Source organism: Aquarana catesbeiana, linkage group LG06 (genome assembly GCF_042186555.1).
Source record: "Aquarana catesbeiana isolate 2022-GZ linkage group LG06, ASM4218655v1, whole genome shotgun sequence".
Lineage (NCBI taxonomy): Eukaryota > Metazoa > Chordata > Amphibia > Anura > Ranidae > Aquarana > Aquarana catesbeiana.
In genome coordinates, this window is record NC_133329.1 from 5,738,594 (window position 1) to 5,753,147 (window position 14,554).

The 14,554-nt window shown below is 42.1% G+C and overlaps 1 protein-coding gene across 2 annotated transcripts in view; it reads right to left on the bottom strand.

The window, feature by feature from the left end:
- The window catches only part of LOC141148141 (uromodulin-like), an 87,032-nt gene extending 72,802 nt beyond the window's left edge, over nt 1-14,230 (bottom strand). Inside the window, exon 1 of one of the 2 annotated variants that reach the window (XM_073635328.1) lies at nt 14,075-14,230. In XM_073635328.1, coding sequence (XP_073491429.1) covers nt 14,075-14,162 — 88 coding nt within the window. In that variant the 5' untranslated portion in view covers nt 14,163-14,230. Of the gene's footprint in view, nt 1-3,962; nt 4,066-14,074 lie in introns of those variants that run through there. The other variant, XM_073635329.1, reaches the window with a different exon arrangement.
- Between the last annotated feature and the right edge of the window lie 324 nt (nt 14,231-14,554).

The following is a 14,554-nucleotide window of genomic DNA, read 5'->3' on the forward strand; positions in this document are numbered from 1 at the left end:
AATTTCTGTGCACCTCTGGTCGTTTAAGGTCCATTCATCTACCAGGCTACCGGGTCTAATTGATCTTCCTGCATATACAAGAAGTATACCTGTATACCATTTACACACTGCTATCACGGACTTTTCTTTTGGTGTTATGGACTCTATATTTGATTTTGCCTTTGATGCGTAATTCATCTATATACACATATGTGTTACTTTTTCACTAGTCACTGTCACAAATGCTCACATGAGATGTTTTTGATTTAAATATTTATGCTTACTTTTTTTATATTGTATTCACTTAATAGCGCCACACTGTGCATTTTTTAGTTGTTTTGTTTTCCCTGAGTCTACGGGTGTGTTGGCTGCTTACTTAGTTTGTTTAGCGCAGCGCTGTATCATATTTCCTGAAATTTTGTTTACAACTTGTCAGTGAAAATGTGCAGCAAGTTACCAGACTTACAATTCAACACCGCCACGCATTTGTGACATTTGTGGCAAGTTATCCTCGCTATCTGGGGATGGCATAAAAGAAAGTGAAAAGTTCTTTTTAATGAGATATTAGGGGTCCCCAATGTCTCCTTTGCTTTTCACTGAAGCTATTTAAACTCAAACCATGCTTGATGATCTTCTTCTCAGTCCAGGAATGATGAAGATTATTGTAACTGTACTGTCTCCCTTTATTTAGTAAAGCACAGTGCAAACCATTGGCACTATATAAATCCTATATAACAGTGGTCTGCAAAATGCAGCTGGGGGGGGGGGGGAGGTTGCAGCCCTTCACTTACCTTTATCTGGCTCTTTGGGCTCTATAACATCCACTGACACCAACAATGGGGCATAAGTCCTGTCGCTGACACCAACAATGGGGCACTAATTCTCCCACTGACCCCATCAAAAGGCCACAACTCTTCCCACTGAAACCAGCGATGAGGCCTAATTACTTCCATTGATACAAACAATGGGGCACTATTCCTCCACTGACACCAACAATGGGGCACTAATCCTCCCACAGACACCAACAAAAAGACAAAATTCCTCCCACTGACCCCAACAATGGGGCAGGATTCCTTCCATTGACACCAACCATGGGGCACTATTACTCAAACTGACACCAATGATGGGGCACTATTCATCCAACTGACACCAACGATGGGACACTATTCCTCCCACTGACACTAACTATGGGGCACTATTCCTCCCACTGACACCAATGATGGGGTACTATTCCTCCAACTGACACCAACAATGGGACACTATTCCTCCCACTGACACCAATGATGGGGTACTATTCCTCCAACTGACACCAACAATGGGACACTATTCCTCCCACTGATACCAATGATGGGACACTATTCCTCCCACTGACACCAATGATGGGGCACTATTCCTCCCACTGACACCAATGATGGGGCACTATTCCTCCCACTGACACCAATGATGGGGCACTATTCCTCCCACTGACACCAATGATGGGGCACTATTCCTCCAACTTACACGAATGATGGGGCACTATTCCTCCAACTGACACCAACGATGGGGCACTATTCCTCCAACTGACACCAACGATGGGGCACTATTCCTCCAACTGACATCAATGATGGGGCACTATTCCTCCCAATGACATTAAGAATAGGGTACTAGTCCTCCCACTGACACCAATGAAGGGGCATTGTTTACTCCTATTGGATGCCAGGACATTTTTTTACTACCAATGGCCCTAGTTCAGCCCCCCTAAAGTCTGAAGGATAGTAAATTTGCCCTCTGTTTAGAAAGTTTGAAGACCCCTGTTATATAAAATTATTAATAATAATAACTATAAAGAAAGGCAGTTTACTTGCCATGGATATTTATTGTTCATACTGTTTAAAAATTGCACAAAGCCCTTCCACACCAATACAAAAATCACCCAATGTAAAAGTGTAGAAAACAGTAATAATCAGCAGCTATATACTCATCAAACCTCAGAAATATAAATATATCAACAAAACAAGGCTGATATATATTGTTTTTTTTCTTCATTTGTATTGATTTTTTTACATTAGAAATACAAAATATCTCATAAGCATAAGGCTAACTAGGATTCAGAGTGAAGGAAATCAAAGAAAAGCCTTATCACACAATAATGGGTATACAGAGGACAATTTCATAAGGACTATCAAGCCCCAGAGAGGGAATTGCCTGTTCAGTATAAGCTATAGAGAGAGTGCTACCAGATCCGGAGAAGTCTCCTCCAAGTCTTTTCAGGACCCCCCCCTTAGGAAACGTGGATGAACAATAAAAATAGTGCCCAACTACTATTCCCAGAAAAGAAAACAATCTTATACACAGTAAGTGATAAAAGATTACAGAAAAGGAATAATAAGCCTTATCACACAATAATGGGTATACAGCGGGCAATTTCATAAGGACTATCAAGCCCCAGAGAGGGAATTGCCTGTTCAGTATAAGCTATAGAGAGAGTGCTACCAGATCCGGAGAAGTCTCCTCCAAGTCTTTTCAGGACCCCCCCCTTAGGAAACGTGGATGAACAATAAAAATAGTGCCCAACTACTATTCCCAGAAAAGAAAACAATCTTATACACAGTAAGTGATAAAAGATTACAGAAAAGGAATAATAAGCCTTATCACACAATAATGGGTATACAGCGGGCAATTTCATAAGGACTATCAAGCCCCAGAGAGGGAATTGCCTGTTTAGCAAAAGCTATAGAGGGAGTGCCACCAGACCCGGAGAAGTCTCCTCCAAGTCTTTACTCGGAAACGTGGATGAACAATAAAAATAGTGCTTGATTACTATCACCAGAAAAGAAAACAAACAATCCTATATACAGTATGTAATAAAAGATTACAGAAAAGGAATAGAATCGTAACATCCAGAGCAACCCCTTTTCCTAATGAACCATTATCCCTGAGGTAACATCTAAGAACTTCTAGAGAGAATAAGGTCAGGGCCAGGTAAGGCCTTGGTCTGGGTGACCTTTAGTTTTCCGAGCGCATCCCTAAACTCCGTTTTAGCATACCACTCCATGAATTGGAATGAGGACATCAGCGCTTGCGTTTCCGAAATAGAGATCTATCTTGTTTTGATCCTGGAACCATCTGAGATGTGTCTGCCTAATTTTCTTTGTTAGGCACGCACCTTTGCTAAGTGCGTTTCCTGAGTGCGGTGAAGGGCAGTTGGTGTTGAAGATTACTATCCTGCATTATCACATGGTGGAGGAAATTTAAAGATGACACACAATTTGACTTTTTGCCATCACATACATTATGATTTATAAATTTCTTGATGTTGGTGGAGGAAATTGTAGGATTATACTCTACAGGCAGTCTCCGAGTTACCTACACCTCACACCTCTCCTGGACCTGTTTTTGACCAAAAAGAGATACCATATTGGTGAAATTTTGTCAACAGCTTAATTCATTTAATCCTAAAGCCGTGGACACATGACCAGACTTTTCCACCGGACTGGTCCGACCATGTGTGGGCTTCATTGGACCTTCAGCTGATTTTTTCTGTCGAAAATCAAACGGACTTTGGATTTAGAACATGTTTCAAATCTTTCCGACGGACTCAAGTCCGGTCGAAAAATCCGTTCATCTGTATGCTAGTCTAACAGAAAAAAAGGGGCAGCTACTGGCTATGAACTTCCTTATTCTAGTCCCTTCATACGTCATCACGTTGAAACCAACGGACTTTCGACCGGACTTTAGTCCGTTCGTGTGTGGGCAAGTCCAGTCGTTCGAAAGTCCGTTGAAACTCCGTCGAAAGTCCGTCGGAAAGACCGTTGGACCTTTGATGCTAAAAACTCCGCTCGTGTGTACGCGGCATTAGTCAAAAGTCGAGCTCCATATAAAGCCTGGGCTTAGGATCCAAGGGAGTCATTCAAAGACAAGATAGTTGGAGACATCACAAAATACAGCACTGCATTAGAGAAGTGGTATTTCCACTTGCTTTAAGCATTGTATAGGCTACATACCATTTGGATAGTTTGGTTCTTGGCCTGCTGTGTAGGTCACCACTGATGTGCTGGAGAAGATCAGGAAGATTATGAAAGACTTAAACATGGTGGCCCCGGCTTCTCCAGAGCCTTCCCCTACTTGAGGTGCCAGTGTTACATTGGCCTAAGTTCACGTTATTTATACTGATACAGAAGGAAGTAAAAATTCAGAAGGTCATTTGATGTTGATGACCAACTTTAAAGTCGCACGTACGTTCCATTTTTAATCCTTTAACCCTAGGAAATGTGAATATGTTTATTGCCTTGTATGATGTTCCCAATTTTTATCTCAAGGTGTGAAAGTGTCGCCTTCCATCCAATGTGTGTGTTTATTGCCTTTGGCTATCCATTGAGAGTTTAGAGTTGCTTAGAGATTATAGAAAATAAATTATCTTATAGGTGTCATTCCATGATACAATGTCCCCGTTTACTGTAGATGGCAGCAATTAGAAGAAAGGCTGTGACTTCTATAAAGACTCTGCTGAACAAAATAGCATTTTCTTTGCCTATAAGCGGTGGTAGGAAGGGTGATCCAAAATTCCCCGATTGCTCAATAAAATAAAGCCTAGACATTGCATTTCATAACGTATTCAATTTTGGTTTAAAACTTATATCGATGCAAAAATAATAACACGCAGTACATCTCCCAAATACATCCACATTTCCCCGTGTTTTATACCTTTCAAGACCCTGCAAGAAGAGAGAATATTTACTGATCTGACACAAATGCACTCAGATCCCGAGTCCTTTTGTGAACCGACAACACAGAATTTTAGGGAAGTAAAAACTGGCCCTTTGTTTAGAAAGTTTGGAGACCCCTGTTATATAAAAATAATAATAATAATAACAATAAACTATAAAGCAAGGCAGTTTACTTGCCATTTGTGTTTATTGTTTATACTGTTTAAATATTGAACAAAGCCCTTCCATGCTAAATAAAAGAAAAACCTTTGTAAAAGTGTAGAAAACAGTAATAATCAGCAGCTACTGTATACATTAATCAAACCTCAGAAATATAAATATAACAACAGAACAAGGCTGATATATATTATACATACAGTATCACAGTAAGTACACCCCTCAGTCACATTTGTGTAAATCTTTTCTTCTATCTTTTCATGTGACAACACTGAAGAAATGACACTTGGCTACAATGTAAAATAGTGAGTGTACAGCTTGTATAACAGTGTAAATTTGCTGTCCCTTCAAAATAACTCAACACACAGCCATTAATGTCTAAACCACTGGCAACAAAAGTCAGTACACCCCTAAGTGAAAATGTCCAAATTGGGCCCAATTACCCGTTTTCCCTCCCAGGTGTCATGTGACTCTTTAGTGTTACAAGGTCTCGGGCGTGAATGGGGAGCAGGTGTGTTAAATTTGGTGTTATCGCTCTCACTCTCTCATACTGGTCACTGGAAGTTCAACATGGCTATAAGCTATACAAGCTATAAACTAGGGATGAGCCGAACACCCCCCGGTTCGGTTCGCACCAGAACATGTGAACAGGCAAAAAATTTGTTCGAACACGCAAACACCGTTAAAATCTATGGGACTCGAACATGAATATTTAAAAGTGCTAATTTTAAAGGCTTATATGCAAGTTATTGTCATAAAAAGTGTTTGGGGACCCGGGTCCTGCCCCAGGGGACATGGATCAATGCAAAAAAAACTTTTAAAAACAGCCATTTTTTCAGGAGCAGTGATTTTAATAATGCTTAAAGTGAAACAATAAAAGTGTAATATTCCTTTAAATTTCGTACCTGGGGGGTGTCTATAGTATGCCTGTAAAGGGGCGCATGTTTCCTGTGTTTAGAACAGTCTGACAGCAAAATGACATTTCAAAGGAAGAAAAGTCATTTAAAACTACTCGCGGCTATTAATGAATTGCCGGTCCGACAATACACATAAAAGTTCATTGATAAAAACGGCATGGAAATTCCCCACAGGGGAACCCCGAACCAAAATTTGAAAAAAATGCCACTGGGGTTCCCCTAAATTCCTAAAGGCCCTTCAGGTCTGGTATAGATTTTAAGAGGAACCCTGCACCAAAATTATAAAAAAAATGGCGTGGCGTCCCCCCAAAAATCCATACCCTTATCCGAGCACGCAACCTGGCAGGCCACAGGAAAAGAGGGGGGATGAGAGAGCGCCCCCCTCCTGAACCATACCAGGCCACATGCCCTCAACATTGGGAGGGTGCTTTTGGGTAGCGGCCCCCCAAAGAAGAAGATGGAGGAAGAAGCCAAAGGAAGAAGGAAGAAGACCTGAAGAAGATGGAAAGTAGACTATAAATAAAGGAATTGTCAAAAACTGTCTCTTGTCATTTTTAACATTTTTGACAGTTTTTTGTGAAATTGTAGGGGTACTCTTGTACCCCCTTACCATTTCACACAGGGGGGAGGGCCGGGATCTGGGGGTCCCCTTGTTAAAGGGGGCTTACAGATTCTGATAAGCCCCCCGCCCGCAGACCCCCACAACCACCGGCCGCTACCCCAAAGCACCCACCCAATGTTGAGGGCATGTGGCCTGGTACAGTTCGGGAGGGGGGGTGCTCTCTCATCCCCCCTCTTTTCCTGCGGCCTGCCAGGTTGCGTGCTCGGATAAGGGTCTGGTATGGATTTTTGGGGGGACCCCGACACCGTTTTTTTTTATTTTGGCGCAGGGTTCCCCTTAAAATCCATACCAGACCTGAAGGGCCTGGTATGGATTTTGAAGGGGACCCCCACGCCATTTTTTTTTTTAATTATGGTTCGGGGTTCCCCTGTGGGGAAATCCCATGCCGTTTTTATCAATTAACTTTTATGTGTATTGTGGGACCGACAATTCATTAATAGCCGCGAGTAGTTTTAAATGACTTTTTTTCCTTTGAAATGTCATTTTGCTGTCAGACTGTTCTAAACACAGGAAACATGCGCCCCTTTACAGGCATACTATAGACACCCCCAGGTATGAAATTTAAAGGGATATTACACTTTTATTGTTTCACTTTAAGCATTATTAAAATCACTGCTCCCGAAAAAAAAGGCCACTTTTAAAATTTTTTTTTTGCATTGATACATGTCCCCTGGGGCAGGACCCAGGTCCCCAAACACTTTTTATGACAATACAATGCATATAAGCCTTTAAAATTAGCACTTTTGATTCCTCCCATAGATTTTAAAGGGTGTTCCGCGGCTTTCGAATTTGCCGCGAACACCCCAAATTGTTCGCTGTTCGGCGAACTGGCAAACAGACGATATTCCAGTCGAACATGCATTCGACTCGATCTCGAAGCTCATCCCTACTATAAACAATAAGAAAAGAGCCTTTAAAAAATATAAAAATGAAGGAACACTAGTGTCGTTTAAATGTTACAAAGAATTTAACAGAATATGTAAAAAGGAAATCAAGGGTGCAAAAATTCAAAACGAACGACAGATTGCAAAAGATAGTAGGACAAACCCCCAAAAATTCTTCAAATATATTAATAGTAAAAAAAAATAGTAAAAAAAGTCAGGTCTGAGCATGTAGGCCCTTTACAAAATAATCTGGAGAGGTGACTGGGGACAAAGAGAAGGCTGATTTATTAAATACTTTCTTCAGTTCTGTGTATACAAAGGAGCATGGGGGGGAGCTCATGTCCATAATGGGGGTGGTATGATCCACAATGGCTCAAAAGTGATAAGGTCCAGAAATATTTAGACAGAATAAAGGTGGATAAAGAGCCTGGACCAGATGGCATCCACCCCTAAAAGAATTGAGCTCTGTAATTACAAAGCCATTGTATGTAATTTTTAGGGACTCATTAATGACGGGAATAGTACCACTGGATTGGCGCAGGGCGAACGTGGTGCCTATATTTAAAAAGGGATCAAAGTCTTTACCAAGTAACTATAGACCTGTTAGTTTAACTTCTATAGTCGGGAAGATACTGGAGCATTTAATAAAAGACCACATAGACAAGTTCTTACTGGAAAAAAAAAACATTTTAAGCAACAGACAGCATGGATTCATGAAAGACAGAGGTTGTCAGACAAACCTGATTTCTTTTTATGAGGAGGTAAGTAAAACCTTGGACAGAAGGGTGGCTGGGGACGTGGTATACTTGGACAGAGGGGTGGCTGGGGACGTGGTATACTTGGACAGAGGGGTGGCTGTGGACATGGTATACTTGGACAGAGGGGTGGCTGTGGATGTGGTATACTTGGACAGAGGGGTGGCTGTGGACATGGTATACTTGGACAGAGGGGTGGCTGTGGACGTGCTATACATGTGTAAGGTAAAGTCTACAGGCTTAGAAATATCAGTTTGTAAATGGATAGAAAACTGGCTAAAAGAATTCAGAGAGTCGTGGTTAATGATTCTTACTCTGAATGGTCTAGGGTTATCAGTGGTGTACCCCAAGGTTCAGTGCTGGGACCCTTACTTTTTATTATCTTTATAAATGATATAGGGTCTGGGATCAAAAGTAACATTTCTGTCTTTGTAGATGACACTAAACTATGCAGTGGAATAACGTCCTTACAGGATGTCTCCAATTTACAAGCCGACCTCAATGCACTGTCTGATTGGGCGACTATGTGGCAGATGAGGTTTAATGTTGAGAAATGTAAAGTTATGCTCTTGGGGGCTAAGAATATGCATAATACATACTAGGGGGAGTACAACTGGGGTAATCCGTGGTGGAGAAGGATCTGGGGGTTTTGGTAGATCATAAGCTCAATAATAACATGCAATGCCAAGCTGCAGTTTCCAAAGAGAGCAAAGTCCTTTCTTGTATTAAGAGAGGTATGGACTCCAGAGAGAGAGAGAGATATCATCTGTACAAATCATTAGTAAGACCTCATCTGGAATATGCAGTTCAGTTTTGGGCACCAGGATATCAGGGAACTGGAGAAAGTGCAGAGAAAGGCAACTAAACTGATGGAGGAGCTCAGCTATGAGGAAAGATTAGAGGAACTGAATTTATTAACTCTTGAGAAGAGGAGAATAAGGGGGAAATGATCAACATGTTCAAATATATAAGGGGTCCATATAGTGAACTTGGTGTTGAGTTATTCTCTTTACGGTCAACCCAGAGGACACAGGGGCACTCTTTACGTCTAGAGGAAAAGAGATTTCATCTCCAAATATGGAAAGGTTTCTTCACGGTAAGAACTGTGAAAATGTGGAATAGACTCCCTCCAGAGGTGGTTCTGGCCAGCTCAGTAGATTGTTTTAGGAAAGTCCTGTATTCTTTCCTAAATGTACAGAATATAACTGGGTACTAACATTTATAGGTAAAGTTGATCCAGGGAAAATCCGATTGCCTCTCGGGGGATCAGGAAGGAATTTTTTCCCCTGCTGTAGCAAATTGGAGCATGCTCTGCTGGGTTTTTTTGCCTTCCTCTGGATCAACTGTGGGTATAAAATTGGGTATATTGGATTGTGCAATATTTTTTATTTTATTCATTTATTGTTTTTAAAGTTGAACTGGATGGACTTGTGTCTTTTTTCAACCTGACTAACTATGTAACTATGGCACCTCATGGCAAAGAACTCTCTGAGGATCTGAAAAAAATAATTGCTGCTCTACATAAAGATGGTCTAGGCTATAAGAAGATTACCAAGACCCTGAAACTGAGCAGCAGCACGGTGGCCAAGACCATACAGCGGTATAACAGGACAGGTTCCACTCAGAACAGGCCTCGCCATGGTCCACCAAAGAAGTTGAGATCACGTGCTCAGCGTCATATCCAGAGGTTGTCTTTGGGAAATAGACGTATGAGTGCTGCCAGCATTGCTGCAGAGGTTGAAGGGGTGGGGGGTCAGTGCTCAGACCAAGACCAGATAAACTTATTTAGTTCAGATGGTGTCAAGCGTGTGTGATGGCAACCAGGTGAGGAGGACAAAGACAAGTGTGTCTTGTCTACAGTCAAGCATGGTGGTGGGAGCGTCATGGTCTGGGGCTGCATGAGTGTTGCCCGTACTGGGGAGCTACAGTTCTTTGAGGGAACCATGAATGCCAACATGTACTGTGACATACTGAAGCAGAGCATGATCCCCTCCCTTCAGAGACTGGGCCGCAGGGCAGTATTCCAACATGATAATGACCTCAAACACACCTCTAAGACCACCACTGCCTTGCTAAAGAAGTTGAGGGTAAAGGTGATGGACTGGCCAAGCATGTCTCCAGACCTAAACCCTATTGATCATCTGTGGGACATCCTCAAACGGAAGGTGGAGGAGCACAAGGTCTCTAACATCCACCAGCTCCGTGATGTCGTCATGGAGGAGTGGAAGAGAACTCCAGTGGCAATCTGTGAAGCTCTGGTGAACTCCATGCCCAAGAGGGTTAAGGCAGTGCTGGAAAAAAATGGTGGCCACACAAAATATTGATACTTTGGGCCCAATATAGACGTTTTCACATAGGGGTGTACTGACTTTTGTTGCCAGCGGTTTAGACATTAATGGCTGTGTGTTGAGTTATTTTGAGGGGACAGCAAATTTACACTGTTATACAAGCTGTACACTCACTACTTTACCTTGTAGCAAAGTGTCATTTCTTCAGTGTTGTTGCATGAAAAGATAGAAGAAAAGATTTACACAAATGTGACTGAGGGGTGTACTTACTTTTGTGAGATACTGTATATATATATATATATATATATATATATATATATATATATATATATATGCCAGACTTATCCACCTTACCAACCGTTCAGTGTCCACCACCCCTCTCCTCCTATCCCTGCACTGGCTCCCAATCACCCAGCGAATTCAATTCAAAATACTAACCACAACATACAAAGCCATTCACAACTCTGCCCCGAGCTACATCACCAATCTTGTCTCCAAATATCACCCAAATCGTCCTCTCTGCTCTTCTCAAGACTTTCTACTCTCAAGCTCTCTCGTCTCTACCTCCCATGCTCATCTCCAGGATTTCTCCAGAGCCTCTCCCATCCTCTGGAACTCGCTACCTCCACTGGTCCGGCTATCCCCTACTCTTGTTACCCTCAGGCGATCCCTGAAAACTCATCTCTTCAGAAAAGCCTATCACGTCTCCAACTAATTTCCTACCACTTCCATCAGCTCATTCCCCACAGTTACAACCTTTTGTGCCACCTGCCCCACCCTATTAGTTAGTAAGCTCTTCTAAGCAGGGCCCTCTTAATCCTCTTGTATTTTATTGTATTTTAACTGTATTGTCTCCTTTTTATATTGAAAAGCACTGCGTAAACTGTTGGCGCTACATAAATCCTGTATAATAATATAATAATAATATACACATATATATTTTTAAAAAAATATAATATAATATAAAATATAAAAGCTAAAAAGCCTTCAGAGAGAAGGAAAGCAAAGAAAAGCCTTATCACACAATAATGGGTATACAGCGGCCAATTTCATAAGGACTATCAAGCCCCAGAGAGGGAATTGCCTGTTTAGCAAAAACTATAGAGGGAGTGCTACCAGACCCGGAGAAGTTTCCTTCAAGTCTTTACTCGAAAACGTGGATGAACAATAAAAATAGTGCTTGATTACTATCACCAGAAAAGAAAACAAACAATCCTATATACAGTATGTAATAAAAGATTACAGAAAAGGAATAGAATTGTAACATCCAGAGCAACCCCTTTCCTAATAAACCATTATCCCTGGGGTAACATCTAAGAACTTCTAGAGAGAATAAGGTCAGGGCCAGGTAAGGCCTTGGTCTGGGTGACCTTTAGTTTTCCCAGCGCATCCCTCAACTCCATTTTAGCATACCACTCCATGAATTGGAATGAGGACATCAGCGCTTGCGTTTCCGAAATAGAGATCTTTTTTGTTTTGATCCTGGAACCATCTGAGATGTGTCTGCCTAATTTTCTTTGTTAGGCATGCACCTTTGGTAAGTGCGTTTCCTGAGTGCGGCGAAGGGCCGTTGATGTTGAAGATTATTATCCTGCATTATCACATGGTGGAGGAAATTTAGGCTTATGCCCTGTACACACGGTCGGACTTTCGGACGATCGGAGCTTGTTGTCAGAAATTCCGACCGTGTGTAGGCTCCATCGGACAGTTTCCATCGGAATTTCCGACACACAAAGTTTGAGAGCAGGCTATAAAATTTTCCGACAACAAAATCCAATCACGTAAATTCCGATCGTGTGTAGACAATTCTGACACACACAGTGCCACGCATGCTCGGAATCAAGCAGAAGAGCAGCACTGGCTATTGAACTTAATTTTTTCTCGGCTCGTCGTGCGTGTTGTACGTCACCGCGTTCTTGGCGTTCGGAATTTCCGACCAACTTTGTGCGATCGTGTGTATGCAAGACAAGTTTGAGCCAACATCCGTCGGTAAAAATCTGATGGATTTTGTTGTCGGAATGTCCGATCGTGTGTACAGGGCATTAGACTTTTTGCCATCATGTAAATTATGATTTTTTTTTTTTTTTTTTATTACGTAGGAAATTGAAGGATTATACTCTACAGGCAATGCCAGAGTTACATACATCCGACTTACATATGACTCATACTTAAAATGGAGGGAGACAACCAGTGGTGGCCGTTGCTTAATATTTTGTGGCTGGGGGGCAGCAAAAAAACCTGCCCCCCTCACTCGCACCGCCGCCACCCCCCCTCTGTGGGAGATGGATCGGAAGGCAGGGGTTTGGCGGCCTTACAGTGAGGAGAAAGATGACATGGATCCAGGGTAGGGCTGCTGCTCCTCTCTCCAGGAGGATCCAGGAAGAGCTGGAGCTTCTCCTCCCGGCCGAACAGGAAGTGGGTCCTGAGACACGATTGGCCGGGAGTCATCAAAATCTATATTAATCTAATATATCATGTGCTTCAAAAAACCAAACAAACATTGAAATCCATGCGTTCGGCACCCTGCATGTAGATTAGGGGCCGAGTGCATGGATTAAGGAAGGCGGCACCCCTGCGCCCCTTATGGACGGGCCGCCACTGGAGACAACAAGAAGTGAAAGGAAATCTCCCCCTAGGAAGGGAAATTCACTCGTATAAGATTTATCATGGGAAAAGTTGTCTCCACTGAAGCTTTATCACAAATCCTTGTTTCTACGGCAACCTAAAATGTCCACAATCCAAATGTCACAGGGACAGAAAGTGAGGTGGAATCTTGGAATCTTCTGAACAGGGGCACAGATAGCAAAAAAAAAAACGTAACAGAGATGTTAACCCTTCCCTATGCTATCCAAAACCTAACAATAATTTTTTGGCTGGAAAAATCTTTGATATTGTTATTGGTGTCAGAACTCAAGAAGCTGATTCCTCTTCACCCTCAGTAAAGAAAGCTGTGAGATCCAATATAGGCATCCCTGCTATAGAAGCTTGTCATGCAGTAAATGCTTCGTACAGAGCCACAGCCTGAGCAACGAGTTATGCTGCGTACACACGGGTGGACTTTTCGACCGGACTGGACTTCCGGCAGACTTTCTGAACAAACGGACTTGCCTACACACCATCACACCAAAGTCCGACGGATTCGTAAATGATGACGTACGACCGGACTAAACTAAGGAATTCATAGCCAGTAGCCAATAGCTGCCCTAGCTTTGGTTTTCGTCCGTTGGACTAGCATACAGATGAGCAGACTTTTCGACTGGACTCGAGTTCGTTGGAAAGATTTGAAACATGTTCCAAATCTAAAGTCCGTCAGATTTTTGACCAAAAAAGTCAGCTACAGGTCCGATGAAGCCCACACACGGTCGAATTGTCCACCAGACAAGGTCCGTGGGACCAGTACGGTCGAAAAAGTCCACTCGTGTGTACGTGGCATTACATTTAAGAAGAAAATCAAGATTAGGGTGTTTTTTTGGTATGTTTTTAGTGGGATTATTGGTCTTAAATAGTTTGTGAGGGTTAAGGAAATTCCTTTCACCTCTCCTGGACCTATTTTTGACCAAAAAGAGATACCATATTGGGGAAATTTTGTCAACAGCTTAATCAATTTAATCCTTAGTCAAAAGTCGAGCCCCCATGTAAAGCCTGGGCTTAGGATCCAAGGGACAAATTCAAAGACGAGATACAGTAGTTGGAGACATCACAAAATACAGCACTGCATTAGAGAAGTGGTATTTCCACTTGCTTTAAGTATTTTATAGGTTACATACCCTTTGGATAGTTTGGTTCTTGGCCTGCTGTGTAGGTCACCACTGATGTGCTGGAGAAGATCAGGAAGATTATGAAAGACTTAGACATGGTGGCCCCCGGCTTCTGCAGAGCCTTCCCCTACTTGAGGTGCCAGTGATACATTGGCTTCATTTTATTGACCGTTATTTATACTGGTACAGAAGGAAGTAAAAATTCAGAAGGACATTTGATGTTGATGACCAACTTTACAGTCGCACGTACGTTCCATTTTTAACCCTTTATTCCTAGGAAATGTGAATATGTTTATTGCCTTGTATGATGTTCCCAATTTTTACCTCAAGGTGTGAAAATGTCACCTTCCATCCAATGTGTGTGTTTATTGCCTTTTGCTATCAATTGAGAGTTTACAGTTGTTTAGAGTTTATAGGAGTTAAATTATCTTATAGGTGTCATTCCATGATACGATGTCCCCGTTTACTGTAGATGGCAGCAATTAGAAG